At 37.0% G+C, this 15,200-nt stretch overlaps 1 protein-coding gene across 1 annotated transcript in view; it reads left to right on the forward strand.

The window, feature by feature from the left end:
• LOC103592667 (protocadherin-7) overlaps positions 1 to 9,273 on the forward strand; it is a 10,132-nt gene extending 859 nt beyond the window's left edge. The window contains exons 2-3 of the mRNA XM_008575468.1: positions 1 to 2,517; positions 8,811 to 9,273. The exon at positions 1 to 2,517 is cut by the window's left edge and continues 4 nt beyond it. Coding sequence (XP_008573690.1) covers positions 1 to 2,517; positions 8,811 to 8,846 — 2,553 coding nt within the window. The 3' untranslated portion in view covers positions 8,847 to 9,273. The remainder of the gene's footprint in view (positions 2,518 to 8,810) is intronic.
• The last annotated feature ends 5,927 nt before the right edge of the window (positions 9,274 to 15,200 follow it).

The raw sequence follows: 15,200 nt of genomic DNA on the forward strand, positions 1-15,200 counted from the left end.
GGAGGCTCCAAGCGGCGGCTGGACGCTCCAGAGGGCGGCGGCGGGACGAGCCCCGGTGGCCGCAGTAGCGTGTTCGAGCTGCAAGTGGCGGACACCCCGGACGGCGAGAAGCAACCGCAGCTGATCGTGAAGGGGGCGCTGGACCGCGAGCAGCGCGACTCCTATGAGCTGACCCTGCGGGTGCGTGACGGCGGTGACCCGCCTCGTTCCTCGCAGGCCATCCTGCGGGTGCTCATCACGGACGTAAACGACAACAGCCCCCGCTTTGAGAAGAGCGTGTACGAGGCTGACCTGGCTGAGAACAGCGCCCCGGGGACCCCCATCCTACAGTTGCGCGCCGCCGACTTGGACGTGGGGGTCAACGGGCAGATCGAGTACGTGTTTGGGGCGGCCACCGAGTCCGTGAGGAGGCTGCTGCGCCTCGACGAGACGTCTGGCTGGCTCAGTGTCCTTCACCGCATCGACCGCGAGGAGGTGAACCAGCTCCGCTTCACAGTCATGGCCCGCGACCGCGGACAGCCCCCGAAGACCGACAAGGCCACCGTGGTCCTCAATATCAAGGACGAGAACGACAACGTGCCGTCCATTGAAATCCGCAAGATCGGGCGCATCCCACTCAAGGACGGGGTAGCCAACGTGGCAGAGGACGTTCTGGTTGACACCCCCATCGCCCTGGTGCAGGTGTCCGACCGAGACCAAGGCGAGAACGGGGTGGTCACCTGCACCGTGGTGGGCGACGTGCCCTTCCAGCTCAAGCCAGCCAGTGACACAGAGGGCGACCAGAACAAGAAAAAGTACTTTTTGCACACCTCGGCCCCTCTGGACTATGAGACCACCCGGGAGTTCAACGTTGTCATAGTGGCGGTGGACTCAGGCAGCCCCAGCCTCTCCAGCAACAACTCTCTGGTTGTCAAGGTGGGAGACACCAACGACAACCCACCAGTCTTTGGCCAGTCGGTGGTGGAGGTTTACTTTCCCGAGAACAACATCCCTGGAGAGAGGGTGGCCACTGTGCTGGCGACAGACGCCGACAGCGGCAAGAACGCGGAGATTGCCTACTCGCTCGACTCGTCCGTGATGGGGATCTTTGCCATTGATCCCGATTCTGGGGATATCCTTGTCAATACGGTGCTGGACCGCGAGCAAACTGACAGGTATGAGTTTAAAGTTAACGCCAAAGACAAAGGCATCCCTGTGCTGCAGGGCAGCACCACAGTGATTGTGCAGGTGGCCGATAAAAATGACAATGACCCTAAGTTTATGCAGGACGTCTTTACCTTTTATGTGAAAGAAAACTTGCAACCCAACAGCCCAGTGGGGATGGTCACTGTGATGGATGCTGACAAGGGGCGGAATGCGGAAATGAGCCTGTACATAGAGGAGAACAGTAACATTTTTTCTATTGAAAATGACACGGGGACCATTTACTCCACAATGTCTTTTGACAGGGAACATCAGACCACATACACTTTCAGAGTCAAGGCTGTGGACGGGGGAGATCCTCCCAGGTCTGCCACAGCCACAGTTTCTCTCTTTGTGATGGATGAAAATGACAATGCTCCCACAGTTACCCTTCCCAGAAACATTTCCTACACTTTACTGCCACCTTCAAGTAATGTCAGGACAGTAGTAGCTACAGTGTTGGCAACAGACAGTGACGATGGCATCAATGCAGACCTGAACTACAGCATTGTGGGAGGGAATCCCTTCAAACTGTTTGAGATTGATTCCACCAGTGGTGTGGTTTCCTTAGTGGGAAAACTCACCCAAAAGCATTATGGGTTGCACAGGTTGGTGGTGCAAGTGAATGACAGTGGGCAGCCTTCCCAGTCCACCACGACTCTGGTGCATGTGTTTGTCAATGAAAGTGTTTCTAATGCAACTGTGATTGACTCCCAAATAGCCAGAAGTTTGCACACCCCTCTCACCCAGGATATAGCTGGTGACCCAAGCTATGAAATTAGCAAACAGAGACTCAGTATTGTCATTGGGGTGGTTGCTGGCATTATGACAGTGATTCTAATCATCTTAATTGTAGTGATGGCAAGGTACTGCAGGTCCAAAAATAAAAATGGCTATGAAGCTGGCAAAAAAGATCATGAAGACTTTTTTACACCTCAACAGCATGACAAATCTAAAAAGCCTAAAAAGGATAAGAAAAACAAAAAATCTAAGCAGCCTCTCTACAGCAGCATTGTCACTGTAGAAGCTTCCAAACCAAATGGACAGAGGTATGATAGTGTGAATGAGAAGCTTTCAGACAGTCCCAGCATGGGGCGATACAGATCGGTTAATGGTGGGCCAGGCAGTCCTGACCTGGCCAGGCATTACAAGTCTAGCTCCCCATTGCCTACTGTCCAGCTTCATCCCCAGTCACCGACTGCAGGAAAAAAACACCAGGCGGTACAAGACTTACCACCAGCCAACACATTTGTGGGAGCAGGAGACAACATTTCAATTGGATCAGATCACTGCTCTGAGTACAGCTGTCAAACCAATAACAAGTACAGCAAACAGGTAAGATGCATCCCAAATATATTTAAATATCCCAGAGAGGGGCAATCACTCTGAGACAGATCCTCTTCTGCAAAGTTTTATTTTGTCTTTTTTAAAGTTATTATTTAAAATTTTAATAGCAGGAATTTAATGTTAATTCATGCCCCATTAATTTAGCCTAGGCCGTATTTGAGAGGTACACCACTGTATTTTGCAAGTTAGATTTAATGTTCGTTGTTACTAAAGGGAATTTTCAAAGTAGGCAGTGTTTTTGCACTTCTCTTTGCACTTGATAGCCCTAATTCATTCTACATTTACTGTTTCCAAAAAAATATGTATATATTGTTTGGTTAGTTTTAACTTGAAATTATTTTCTTCTGTGAAATTGTTTTCTTTTGTGGCAACTAAGTGGATAATTGCATCCAGAGAGAAAATTTCTGAAGTTACTACTGGTGTCTATGCAAATTGGACAGTATAAAAGTTTTAGCTATGTTATACATAATGCAGTTTTACATTTAAGTGGATGCTGATTCATGCAAATGTAGTACTAAGTCTGAGATACTGAAAAACTGGCTGCTTTGACAAAAATGCTGGTTTAAACATATTTACTAATATGCAAATGTCATGCAAAACTACATCTTAAATACTTTACATCTATAACAATAGGTATTATAACAATTATGCCTCTATGATGATATGCCATCAGTACTTGCATTCTCCCTGTATGGCATTAAAAGTTTACAAACAAAAGTAAATTGAGCCATTTATTATTTAAGCCAAACAAAGAAAATGTTCACGATCAATGTGCTGTGTGCAAGACTATTTTAATGTGCATTGTGATAGACTGAGAATATAAAAGTTTTATGGAATATTTGGCACAGTAGTTTCTAGGTGAAATATGGGAACAATTTTAAAAATTATATTCTGAGAAGAGCTTCAGAAAATATAAAATTTAGTTTTGAAAGTTTGCTTCTGTGATATATATATATATCATACTCAGATAGTTTACTTTTTATACCCACCAAAGTTTGACACACAGCAAATGATACCTTTTGGAAACTGTTGTGTCTAATACTGCGGGAAACTGCTAATAAAACATTGCTATTTCTTACTGTCAGAATTCATCTGAAGAAACATATTTAATGACTGTCCAATAATATCACGTAATAGTTTTTCTATTAAATGTATTTTGCATGTGGAGTGTGTGATCTGAGAAAAATTGAGATGAAGGAAAAGATTATTTTATAGTCTCCTTAAAGATGGTATAGAAAAGAGACACTCATTCCTTACTGCTTTTATAATTATTAAAATTAGTTCCTTAAAGAAATATTTTCTATGTATGTATTACTTTACTGTAGCATTTTAATAAGGAGAAACAGACTTAATATGCTTTTTACATACAATAAAAAAAGCAGTTTAAGAAAATGCGGGTTTGAACTATTAAATGGCTTTTGAAAATATTTTGCATGTGAGTTTGAATTATTTATTTATTTTAAACCAACCAAAATTTGACAGTGGAGAGTTTGTATCTATTGTGTTATTGCTTTAACTGGAACTAGAAGCAGATTTTTTGTTTTGTTTTTGGTGCTTTTGTCAATTTTGTAAACAGGGAAGATTTCAGTTAAAATAATAGCACTTTTATAAGATTACTTATAAATACCCACAAATAAATTGAGATCTGGAGAAATTTCCTTAGAAAATGGTAATAGTTAATGCAAAAGAGTGTAAAGAGATCTTTCTGCAGAATATTTACTTCTTAGCCGTCATCCTAATAGTACTTTTGTCCTGTGGCTGAATGGCATTTGCATTCTAAATTGCGTAATCTTATGCTTTTGAGTGTACATATCCAGTGGCAGATTTATAGATATTTTATGCAAACTCCTCATATGTTCTGTGCTGTCACTTAAGCTTCACTTGGCTCATCAGATGGAGTTAGCTCTATATCTTTGAATATTTAAAACAGCCAATATCAAGACTGTTGGCATCTTGTTTAAAAGGCAAAGTGATATGCTTATAAATAAACTAATGTATGGTGTTAGTCTCTTAACTGAGCAAGGAAGTCCATATACCAAAAGAGAAAACCAGCAAGCAATTGGAACGAATCACACAGTTGCCGAAAGTGACTTTAGAAAACTTGTATGTCATTAGGTATTCCAAAGATGGATAAAGTTTTAACCACAAGTAAATAACTGACCTAAAATGAAATAAAGGCAAATGAAACACATTCCCCTTAATGTAATTAGTAATAGTAATTGATATGCTTCATCTCCTCAATATTGCTGTCAAGGGACAAGGGATCCATTTACAAAGTTACGTTCTGTTTAGACATCTTATGTAAACAGGATCCTTTCTGTTCAGATTTTTGTTGGTACCATAGGTAGATGATTTTCTATTTCTAGTTTTAAAAGATAGATAGTACCTTTGATTTTTACAGAACGGCCAAAATATATTTTCTTTGATTAAACCTGATGTTAAAAAAAAAAAAAAGAAAAAGAAACAGGATTTTGTTACAGTATTCCTCCTGTGGTTAATGAATTTATCTCAGGAAAAGCTTGATGGTTGTATTCACTGAATTCCTTAGGTTAGGGGTTAATTAAAAATTTGAGAATCCATTTGACATAAAGCCTTCATTTTCTTTATAGTTTTCCTGAGTTATCTTTGTTCTTTATTTGTGATAAAATGGAAGTGATGTTTCTTACAGTATTCTTACCTTCATAAGAATTAGTTAGACATGTTGAAGTATTGCTCCTAAGTCCTGTTAAAGGTTACATTATAATACGTTAAATAACTTTGTAGAAATAAAAGCTGATAAATAATAGTCACTACCCCTCTTTTTTAGTTTGTATTGATAGGCTCTAGGGACATTCAGATGAAGTTTCTTTATTTACTCTCTGGCAGACTCCAGGAGATGTGTGTTGTAAAGTTGTTGGAATTATTTCTGAAATTCACACATTAGAAAAACTGATGATGTAGCCCAAGTTTTCATAGTTCAGACCTTTGCAGTTCAAACAAAAACTTTGCTCTCAACTAAATAATGTGTTTAGTTGAAGAAAATGTGGATCATTGACAGCATTATTGAGATTAAGTATCCACCTTTCCATTCCATGCTTCCTTTGCATGATAAACCTGGTCCTCCTGGTTGTTAAAAGTTTTATGGTCTAGAAGTACAACTGTGCTTTTGATTTGTAAAATTTGAAGAAAATGTGGATCATTGACAGCATTATTGAGATTAAGTATCCACCTTTCCATTCCATTCTTCCTTTGCATGATAAACCTGGTCCTCCTGGTTGTTAAAAGTTTTATGGTCTAGAAGTACAACTGTGCTTTTGATTTGTAAAATAAAGGCAAATGCTTTTTATTTTTTTCACTTATTTTTAAATTTCCAGTGTTTTACTGTGTACTATTTTTAAATTTTCTTTAAGGAATAGTATAATTCTGAAATAGGAATAGTATAAAAGTTTAACTATCACTTTGCTTATTTTTCTCATTCTCAAGTCCTGTTGAACTTATCCATGATATGTTGTTTTTGAGATAGTGCACTTGCAAGTACAAGTTTTATTGTCTTTAGTAAATGAAAAGTAAGGTGTTTTTGTTTGTTTATTTGTTTTGTTTTTTGGCATGAATTTAGCTTGAATAAACATTCATTTTAAAATCCATTTGTAGCTGATCCTGAAATGCTCAAGAGAAAATTCATATTAATTCCAGTAACAGTTTACCTTGTGTAAGTAACTGCTGAATTAGTCTGAATAATGTTCTCTTTAGTTGATCAAATTATGTTCAATATACTCATTTTTATGCTTAGGTAAAAAATATGGCAGAACTGTTTAAAAAAAATTTCTTTGATTTTGGAAGCAAATGGATGACTTGCCATCATCTATTAGAATTCTAAGCACTAAGAAAACTAAGTATCAATTTATTTGTGTATGTGTATAATAGCACATATATTTTAGTGGAAATATATCTGCATAGTGATGCCAGCCACATTTAAGCATAATTTCTATAATATGGCTCTCCTGTCTATAACCAAAGACTCTTTCACAAGGCACAATGAATCTACATATAGTGAGATGTCTGTTACATTTGGCCTGATGTCACAGGCAAGAGGCTAATGGCAAATGGAAGTCAGCCATGTCTTTAGTCAAGAGGTATCTACTAAAGCAACATTACCTGGATATCTGGATGTCTATGAAATAAATAAGGAAAAGGTCATCCACTGATTTGATCTACAACGATTAGACACATTTGTATGGAAGTCCATGTATGACAATTTGAACCTTATCTGAAGCTTTATCCTAAATCAATTAGTGATTTAGATATAAGACCACAAAGCCAATTTAAAGATTTTAAGTAAATCATACAGTATGATCAATATAGCATAATCATTCTTTCTTTGTATCTTTCCTTGAGTAATTACATATCTCATAAGTGAAAAAGTGTGAATATGGTATATGTTAGAAACTCTCTCTGTGCATACATAGGGCCACAGACACACACATTTGTGTATATCAGCTATGGTGCCATTAGTCTTGTATTTCATTGCAATATTCATACATTGATGTGTGGAAAATGTGTAAACTTTAAACATACTCAAGGTTAAAATAAAATATACTATAATCAACAGCTTTATGTCTGTACCTAAAATCACTAGTGTCAGCACATTTTAGAATTAAAAGGTATCAACCAGTCACCTCATTTTATGTAAGAAGAGACTAAGCCCCAGCATGAAAAAGTAATTTGATTGAGATCCCAAAATTATCAGGGATACAATATGGACCAGAGTCCAAGTCATGGAATGTAGAATCCAGTGTTCTTTTTTATCTTATCATACTACCACTCAGAAAAAAACCTGAATTTTTGTAACTTTCTCTGTGTATGTTTCAATAGTGACAGAAATCTGTCGAGATTTACTTGTGCATTTATAACTCTATATTTGGCTATCAAGACTGACATTTTTTAATAGAATATAATTCTGCTTCAGTCTCCAGTTCTTATGTGTAAAATTATCTGGGAAATTATAATCCAAAATTTACAGATTTTTAAAAAGAAACTAATAGTTCTTTCCCTGTTATGTAAGAAAGCAATTGACACACATTAAAGTAACTTAACATGGTTGACAACATATATTCAACATGTTAACTGACAGACTTTTTAATTTTAACAGAAGAATAACAGACAGATAACAGATAAGTTCTTACCTAGCATTTAGTATATCCTCAATAAAAATGCATCTTTATAGAAAAGAATAAAAACATTATATACATTATATATGAAGCTATCTATGCATTCTAATTGGGATAATTTTTTACCTTTTCTACCAATATTGATAATTCCTTTTGGCTTCTGGGCTCCTTTGCATTTTGCCAACTGTGCATATGCATTTTAACCTTAATTGCATTCTTAAAACACAACTGTGAACTAATTTTTCCTCCTAATTTGTTTTCTAGAAAATTTTTAGAAGAATGTGACATTTTGTTATTTTTCAATGGGATTGCTTAGGCGGTTAACCAATCTAGTGTATTAGATTGTAAATTTACATAGTGATAAAATATAAATTATTAAATTTGTTAATTTCTAAAATAAAATCTGAACTATTTTATAAACTATATAGTGTGACAGAGTCATTGCTTCACCATAGCCATCAAGGCTATTAGACATTTTAACATGACTTTTTTCCTGGGAGGGGGTGGTGGTAGAGGTTATATAGGAAATATAGTATAATAATTGTTTAGAGTATTTATGTTTAAGGTGTATATAACCAATTTTTAGACTATGGCAAGGTTCTCCATTAATTTCTTTATTAGACTCTATAGAAATAGTAAGATCCGTTCACATATATATAGAGAGAGTAAGCTTTGCTTTTCTTTCTTCTTTTTTTTTAAAAGCCCTTAGAATCTTTTGTAAAGTAGGGAGTCTGTTGCAGTACATTACCCAGTGCTTTATTTAGCATTAGTGTTGTGGGAGAAATCACATTCCAAGAAGAATTGAGCTGAAACCACTAAACTAATCTTAATTATCACTTCTGGTGAATTAATGTTTTAAAGGTGGAATAAAGGTTTATTTTCAGGAATTTAGTGATGTTTGTATCGAGCTCTAATGCTGTGTACAAACAAAAACCTATTAAAGCTTTCAAGTAAGGTTTCTTTGACACGTTAACTTTTTTTTCCCTGATCGTATTTATTATTTACAAATACATCATTTGCAAATAAAATTTTTCTCCACTCCCAGCATTCCGATTGGGCATAAGACATTGGGGAAAATTTCTTCATTGCATTTTTTTTTTTTACCTGCATAAATCTTTATTTTCCTTCTTTCAGATACGTCTACATCCATACATTACTGTGTTTGGCTGAATTCCACTCTAAAATGATGCTCCATTATGCACCATACTGTGATGACCTTGCTACTGCGAAACCTGCTGGAGCCTGCCCTTGGCCGTGGGGTGTCAGCCAATCACTGCTTGTTCCACTTCTTGTGCATTTTATTTTCAAGGATTTTTTTCTTTCTTGTTTAAAGACAAGTAGTATGAAAATAAATAAACTTATAAAAGAAACAGTATTAATATTGAAATGTGCTACTAATAGATATTTAAGTCACCAGAAGTCCGTTCACAATGAGATGTTTGGCACCCATTGGGCTAAACAGTGAAGTCTAGAAAAATCCAAAAGCACGTTTCAACAATAATTTTAAAACCTTGGCTATGTGTGAACAAAAGGAAGTTAAGCTTATTACATGTTTGTCTATAATACATTAAATACTGACTTTGAATAAAAACCTAAATTGATGAATATTTTTAAGTGTTCTGTAATCACAGCTTTCTCCAGGCCAGTCAGGTAGTTGTTAGAGTAAAGGTTATCACACATGTAAACACGAGGACTTCGAGCAACATTTAAAAAAATATTGTCTTTGAAACACATTGGAGAGGTTAATTTTGTATTTACCACAGGCACTGCAATGGATTGATTTTTCTTTAATTTTGAAGTACTGACCAAAGTACCTATAGAATATTCAAGTTGTTTGGGTCAAATTCCTCAAGAAAGTGTAGACCTTTTCAGTTAGATTTACTGAAGTCATTGTAGTCACATTCAGGAGGAATGTGTAGCTTCCTGTTTTAGTGGACTACATTTATTGGAAGGCTATTCTATTTGATGTTAGATAATATAAACTCAAATAGCTTCCAAAAATTCAGCATTTTACAAATTGTTGAGAAAGTGAGTATAAGTGGTACTCTAGGTAAGTCAGGGGATCCTCTGGATGTACCCTCTACATCTGTGTGTTTGTATATTTATTTCTTTATTTGTTACGTTGTATGTATTTATGTGTCTGAAAATAAGTGTTCCGTATGTGAAATTTGATTTTATGATACGTTTACCACACCATCTGCCCTATTGAAACTTTTTACAGTTTTTGAAATATTGACCAAGAGTGCCAAATTCTCAAGATTTCCTAGTGAATCATTTCAGTATAATAACATTTTAAGAAAAATAAATAAATATTGGAAAGACAGAGTGCAAAGTAGTAGGATGCACTGTAACCTGTGTAAATCCGTGATACATACTTGAGGAGTTGTATTCTATTAGATGTTTATTTAATCTTACAAAAGGGAAATTTTCAGAAATATCATTGAGACTACAGTGAAATTTCTGAATAAATCTTAATTATTCTCAACCTCTCATTTTGTTTTGAAGACAAGGACCAGTGTAAGATGCTGGTGAAAAGAACTCTTACTACTCTCTGCTTCATGGAAATGCTTGTTTCCTCATCCCAAGTAGTAAACTTTGTTAGATATACTTAAAACGTGAATCCTGTAACAACTCACATCAACTGAAAAACAAACTGTTGAAAATTAAAGTCCAGAATTTTGGGTTAATTTGGAGGTGATTTTTATAGCTTCACAAAGAAGAATGTTCTAAGTAAGAATTTTGCAAACTCAGGTTGCAGCACACTCTTGGGATATGAATCAATGTGGGAGTCTCTACCACAATTAGAGAGGAATGAAATAAAATAGAAAAATTCAGAGTAAGTCACCATAGTCAAAGTAATATTGTCTTGTGCAGTTTTTGTTTCAGTTGTGTTTGTGTGTATGTGAATGTTCTGTTCTTGGTTGCTATGTAAAAAATATGTCTTATTGTGGAAGCAGTCAAAAAGGTTTGAGAATCACCGCAATAGACTGGGGTGGGAAGTTAGGGCTATTCACTATAACGATTGGAAAAACATAATAAATCAAAGCAAAAAAAATTGCTAACCCTTCCAGGGATTTTAGTGTAGTATTAAGTTGAATCAGAATGACCAACAGCATACTTATTACAGCAACATCTATCAAAAACAAAAAGCTTTTGAGAAGTCTGTTATCATCCCCCTGCTATTCTTGTTATTTATTTTTTTTTAAATCTTTCAACATGTGTGATTGGTTCACTGACCAGGCACAGGCTTCCACTGTCACTGTTCCCAATTGTGATTATCAACCTCAGTTTTCTTGTAATTTCTGGAAATTACTATTTAGGGAGGTGCCTGTGGACAAGTGGAGATAGACCCAGAGTAAACCACATATAATCCTATATATTTTAACATTCGTATATTTTATTTTCAACTGCAAGACTGTAATTAATTCCCCGTTACAAAAATCTAAGGAGGAATATGAGAATGCTAGAGACTGGTCTATTTAGAGCAGTTCATTAGTAAGTACATCTAATATCAGTGCTGGGTATGCAAAGAATAATAAAATAGAGTCTTTGCTGTCATGGAATTAATATACTATAAAGAAGATTACAGTGCAGAAAAATGATAGTTTATATTTGCATCGAATGTGTGTTTGCTCATTTGCTCCTCAGAACAATGCGTGATGAAGAGCTCCGTGATCATTTCTGAGGTGAGGGGTCTGAGGAGCTTTTTCGTGACTGCTGGAACTAGCTTAAGAACTTTAGAGAGTCTATTGAAAAATATCCAGTCAGAATTCAACAGTACAGAAAGCATTTGAGGGAAGTTGCGAAATTTGTGTTTTTGAATACATTATATTTTCAGACATCTCTGGGTGAAATCTTCCCAGAAGAATTCCTTAGAACATGCCCAGACTTTCAAACTTTTTGCAGACACAAACTGCACTTCATACTACCAGAAAAAAAGAAAATGCATGCAGGTTGAATTTGGAGATCTAATACGTTGACTGGATGTGTAAACCACAGCCTTGTATGTGATTTAAAAAAAAAAAAAAAAAAAGAACAACTCAAAAACTAGGCAAATTGCTTTAAACCTAACTTTATTTTTTAGTTTATCTTCAGAAAACCTACCAAGGTATTTAGGAAGTGATTCCACAGTTTGATTCTCTCTCTGTGAATAATTTTCTATGTCACTTTGCAAAACACTTTTTTTTTTGATATGTGTGATCTTTTTAAACCATTTATTTTATAGAGAATGTATTGTTTTGCTCTGTCTTTATACACAGTGCAAGGCTTTGGGGTGGAGATAAAATTGACTAGAACGGGTCCCTACTGTCATAGGTAGGATAGTACAAAAATGTACATAAAGCGGGAATACATGAGGCTGAGGGGGAATGTCCCCAAATTTGGCTTGTCCATCCAAGTATTCCCAGTGCCTAGTAGGGTGGCTGGCATATGCTCATAAAAATTTGTCAGAGAAATGAACTAAGAGCCTGGGGTTTGGTGCTAGGTAGCCATATTGGATGGACCACTGAAGTATGGTGTGGCCAGTTGGCTATCAGGCTCTGAGAGCTTCCTAATTGTTATTTTTTTTTTTTCCCCTGCTGGGTGAGTGCCTCCAGGATGAAAGGCAGCCTGCTGTGTTAGCTGGAGTCCCTGCCTTCTCTGTAAGGTGTATGACCCTTGTTTATTAGCTGTTTATTTAATCTTACAAAAGGGAAATTTTCAGAAATAACATTTGAGACTACAGTGAAATTTCTGAATAAAACTTAATTGTTCTCAACCTCTCATCTTGTTTTGAGCGCAAGGCCCATTGTAAGAAGCAAATGAGCAATTCTCTGATTTCCCCTCTTTGCTTTTTCTCCTTAATGGTGTTGTAAACACCAAACACTCAAAAAAGACAAACTGAAGCAAATATGGAAGGCAAGTTAGGGTGGCACTGGTCATACTGTAGTAGACTTTTGACATATTTTGAGGGGTGTGAAGAAGAAACATGCAAACAAAAAGGGTTTTGGTATTTTTCTGAAGATTCTTCTCTGGAGAGAAAATAAATAATAGGTATGTCCAAACACATGCACAAATCTCTGTATTCACCAATTTATATACTCCTGCAGATATTATTCGTTCGCTGTGCCAACCCATGTTCACCGACAAAGTTTCCATTTTCAGTCAGCCCCATGGCAAGCAGTCATTCCTAAAGACGAACGCTAGCCCATCTATGAGGAGAATTGTGTACTTGGTTTATTAAAGAAAGAAGTCTAAAAGAGGAAATGTGCCTGTACTTGAGAGCAATGATCAGTGAAGTAGAAGCAGAGAAATGCCTTGCAACTCAAAACAGTAGTGAGGAGAATTGTGTACTTGGTTTATTAAAGAAAGAAGTCTAAAAGAGGAAATGTGCCCGTACTTGAGAGCAATGATCAGTGAAGTAGAAGCAGAGAAATGCCTTGCAACTCAAAACAGTATTTCCAATAGAGCCAGCAATATTCTAAGGAGCTCCTCTTTTAAAATGTAAATGACTTCTGAGGAGTTGCGTTCAGCCTTTAGCTCACCTGGGTATAAATTGCTTTAAGCAGATAACTAGGTCAGCACCTCACGAGGATCAATAGTCCTTAAGAATGGGAATTTTGATTAGGGCCTTGAGGAAGGAAGGACAGCCCTTCAGTAGCTTAGAAGACAGAGCTCTGTTAAGGCACCGAGTGTCTGTAATTCCAGTATGGAGAGGACTAAGGGAGATAGGGTGGGATTGTATCAGAAAAGGATGTTCAGGGCCAACTGACAAAGGCAAATGACTGTGGCTTTGAATTTTGGCCCAGGGCTCTGGTAACCATAGGGATGTCAGTAAATATCATGGCTTGATGTGATTGCAAGATTAGTGTGAAAACGTAGGAAGCTTCCACTTCCCCCCATTTAGACCAAGGGTTTTGTTTTGTTTGGGTTTTGGTTTTCAGTCTAGAATATCCATTCCCGCTGTTCTGTCTCTATTCATTTTCTGCTCCTGTACTTTTGGGAGAAAAAGAAGAACACAAGGGAAAAAGAAAGTCCAAAAACCATATGGCAGCATAGCCACCTTTTCCCTCCTATTATTATCAGACTAGTGTAATAAAAATATTTGTCACTTATTGACACATTATTGTCATTCCGTTGTTTCTTCTCCTAGTTTAACTTGAAGAAGCTGAGACATAATGAGGATAATAAGGCTATGTTTTTCACTGTTGGAAGAAACTTCAAAAAATACAAATGACAAAAATCTGTAGAATGTTCAGCGCAGATCAAATGTAAAACCTACCCCTTCTCCCACATTCTGGCTGGGCAGACTAAATATATCAAGACTTTGAGAGAGAATAGATTTCACTTAATTAGCTGTAATCTTTTAGTAAAACAGTAAAGATTAAAAGGAATTAAAACTTTTAATTTTAAAAATATTGTGGTTATTTCATAATGTGGTGCTAGGCTGTGTTAACCGAGTGTAATAGATGTGTGATTTTATCCTGCGTAAATGTCATTTTAAATGCAGATTTGCTTGCTCCATTCTCAGAAATTCAGTTCTGGTAGGTCTGTACTACAGTCTAGAAACTTGATTTTTTAACTCCCCCCCCCTTCTCAATTCTGATTAAAAATTCTAGGTTGGAGCCCGTAAAATTCCTAACTTCTGATTACTAGCTCACTCCTCGAAGTCCTCTGGGAAAAAATAGAAAACTGGAGCTGGATGAGGCAATCTAAAAATCTGCCTTGTAACCCTACCTCCGTCACTGGTTGGCCTGTGTGACTTTGTGCAAGCCCCTTCAAGTTCTGAAGCCTCTGGAAACTCCTCTTCTGTCATTTTACATAATAACCCCTGCTCTGATTACATGACAGGGTTTATAGGGTCACATAAAACATTTGGGACTTTTTGAAGTACTGTCACAACTGAAGATAATATTTCTAGTTATCCATGAGTTTTTCTAAACCCTTCTGAAGGTGCATTTACACCTTTGGGGTATTTCCGCTATGTTTTATTTAAAAGATTTTTTTTTAAAGTATGTTCTAACCACCTGTTTGAACCTGTGGTAGTCTCTTCTCCTGGTCATCTTCTTTAAAGTGACACCAATCCTGCATCAAGGTACAGCAACAGCATGTGGCCCTCCACATATGCCATGGGCACTGGCTACTGTTAGAAAGACTTCCAGTGCTGTTGACATCTCTGTGGTGAGGAAAGAGAGGTAATGGCTTATCATTGTAAAGCAGGGAGTTTAGGAAAGGCCCACACAGTTTGTAGTATCTTTTTTGCCACTTTTAAAAAAATTTCATCACTTTAACAGTTGTTTCTTCTTGACATGCAATCTTTCCTGAAAATTTTTCTTTCACTCATCATTTCCAGTATCTGACAGTAACAGCTGTCATTTATTGAGCTTTTATTCTGTGCCAATCACTGTGCCAAGGGTCTACTTCATTATATCATTTACCCCTTCCAACAATTCTAGGAGGCAGTTTCTATTATTATGTCCATGAGAAATATGAAATTGGGGAAAACCGGAGCCTCTTCTAAATCCTACCCCCCCCCCCCCCCCCCCA

This window comes from Galeopterus variegatus, unplaced genomic scaffold, assembly GCF_000696425.1.
Source record: "Galeopterus variegatus unplaced genomic scaffold, G_variegatus-3.0.2 Scaffold1195, whole genome shotgun sequence".
Classification (NCBI taxonomy): domain Eukaryota; kingdom Metazoa; phylum Chordata; class Mammalia; order Dermoptera; family Cynocephalidae; genus Galeopterus; species Galeopterus variegatus.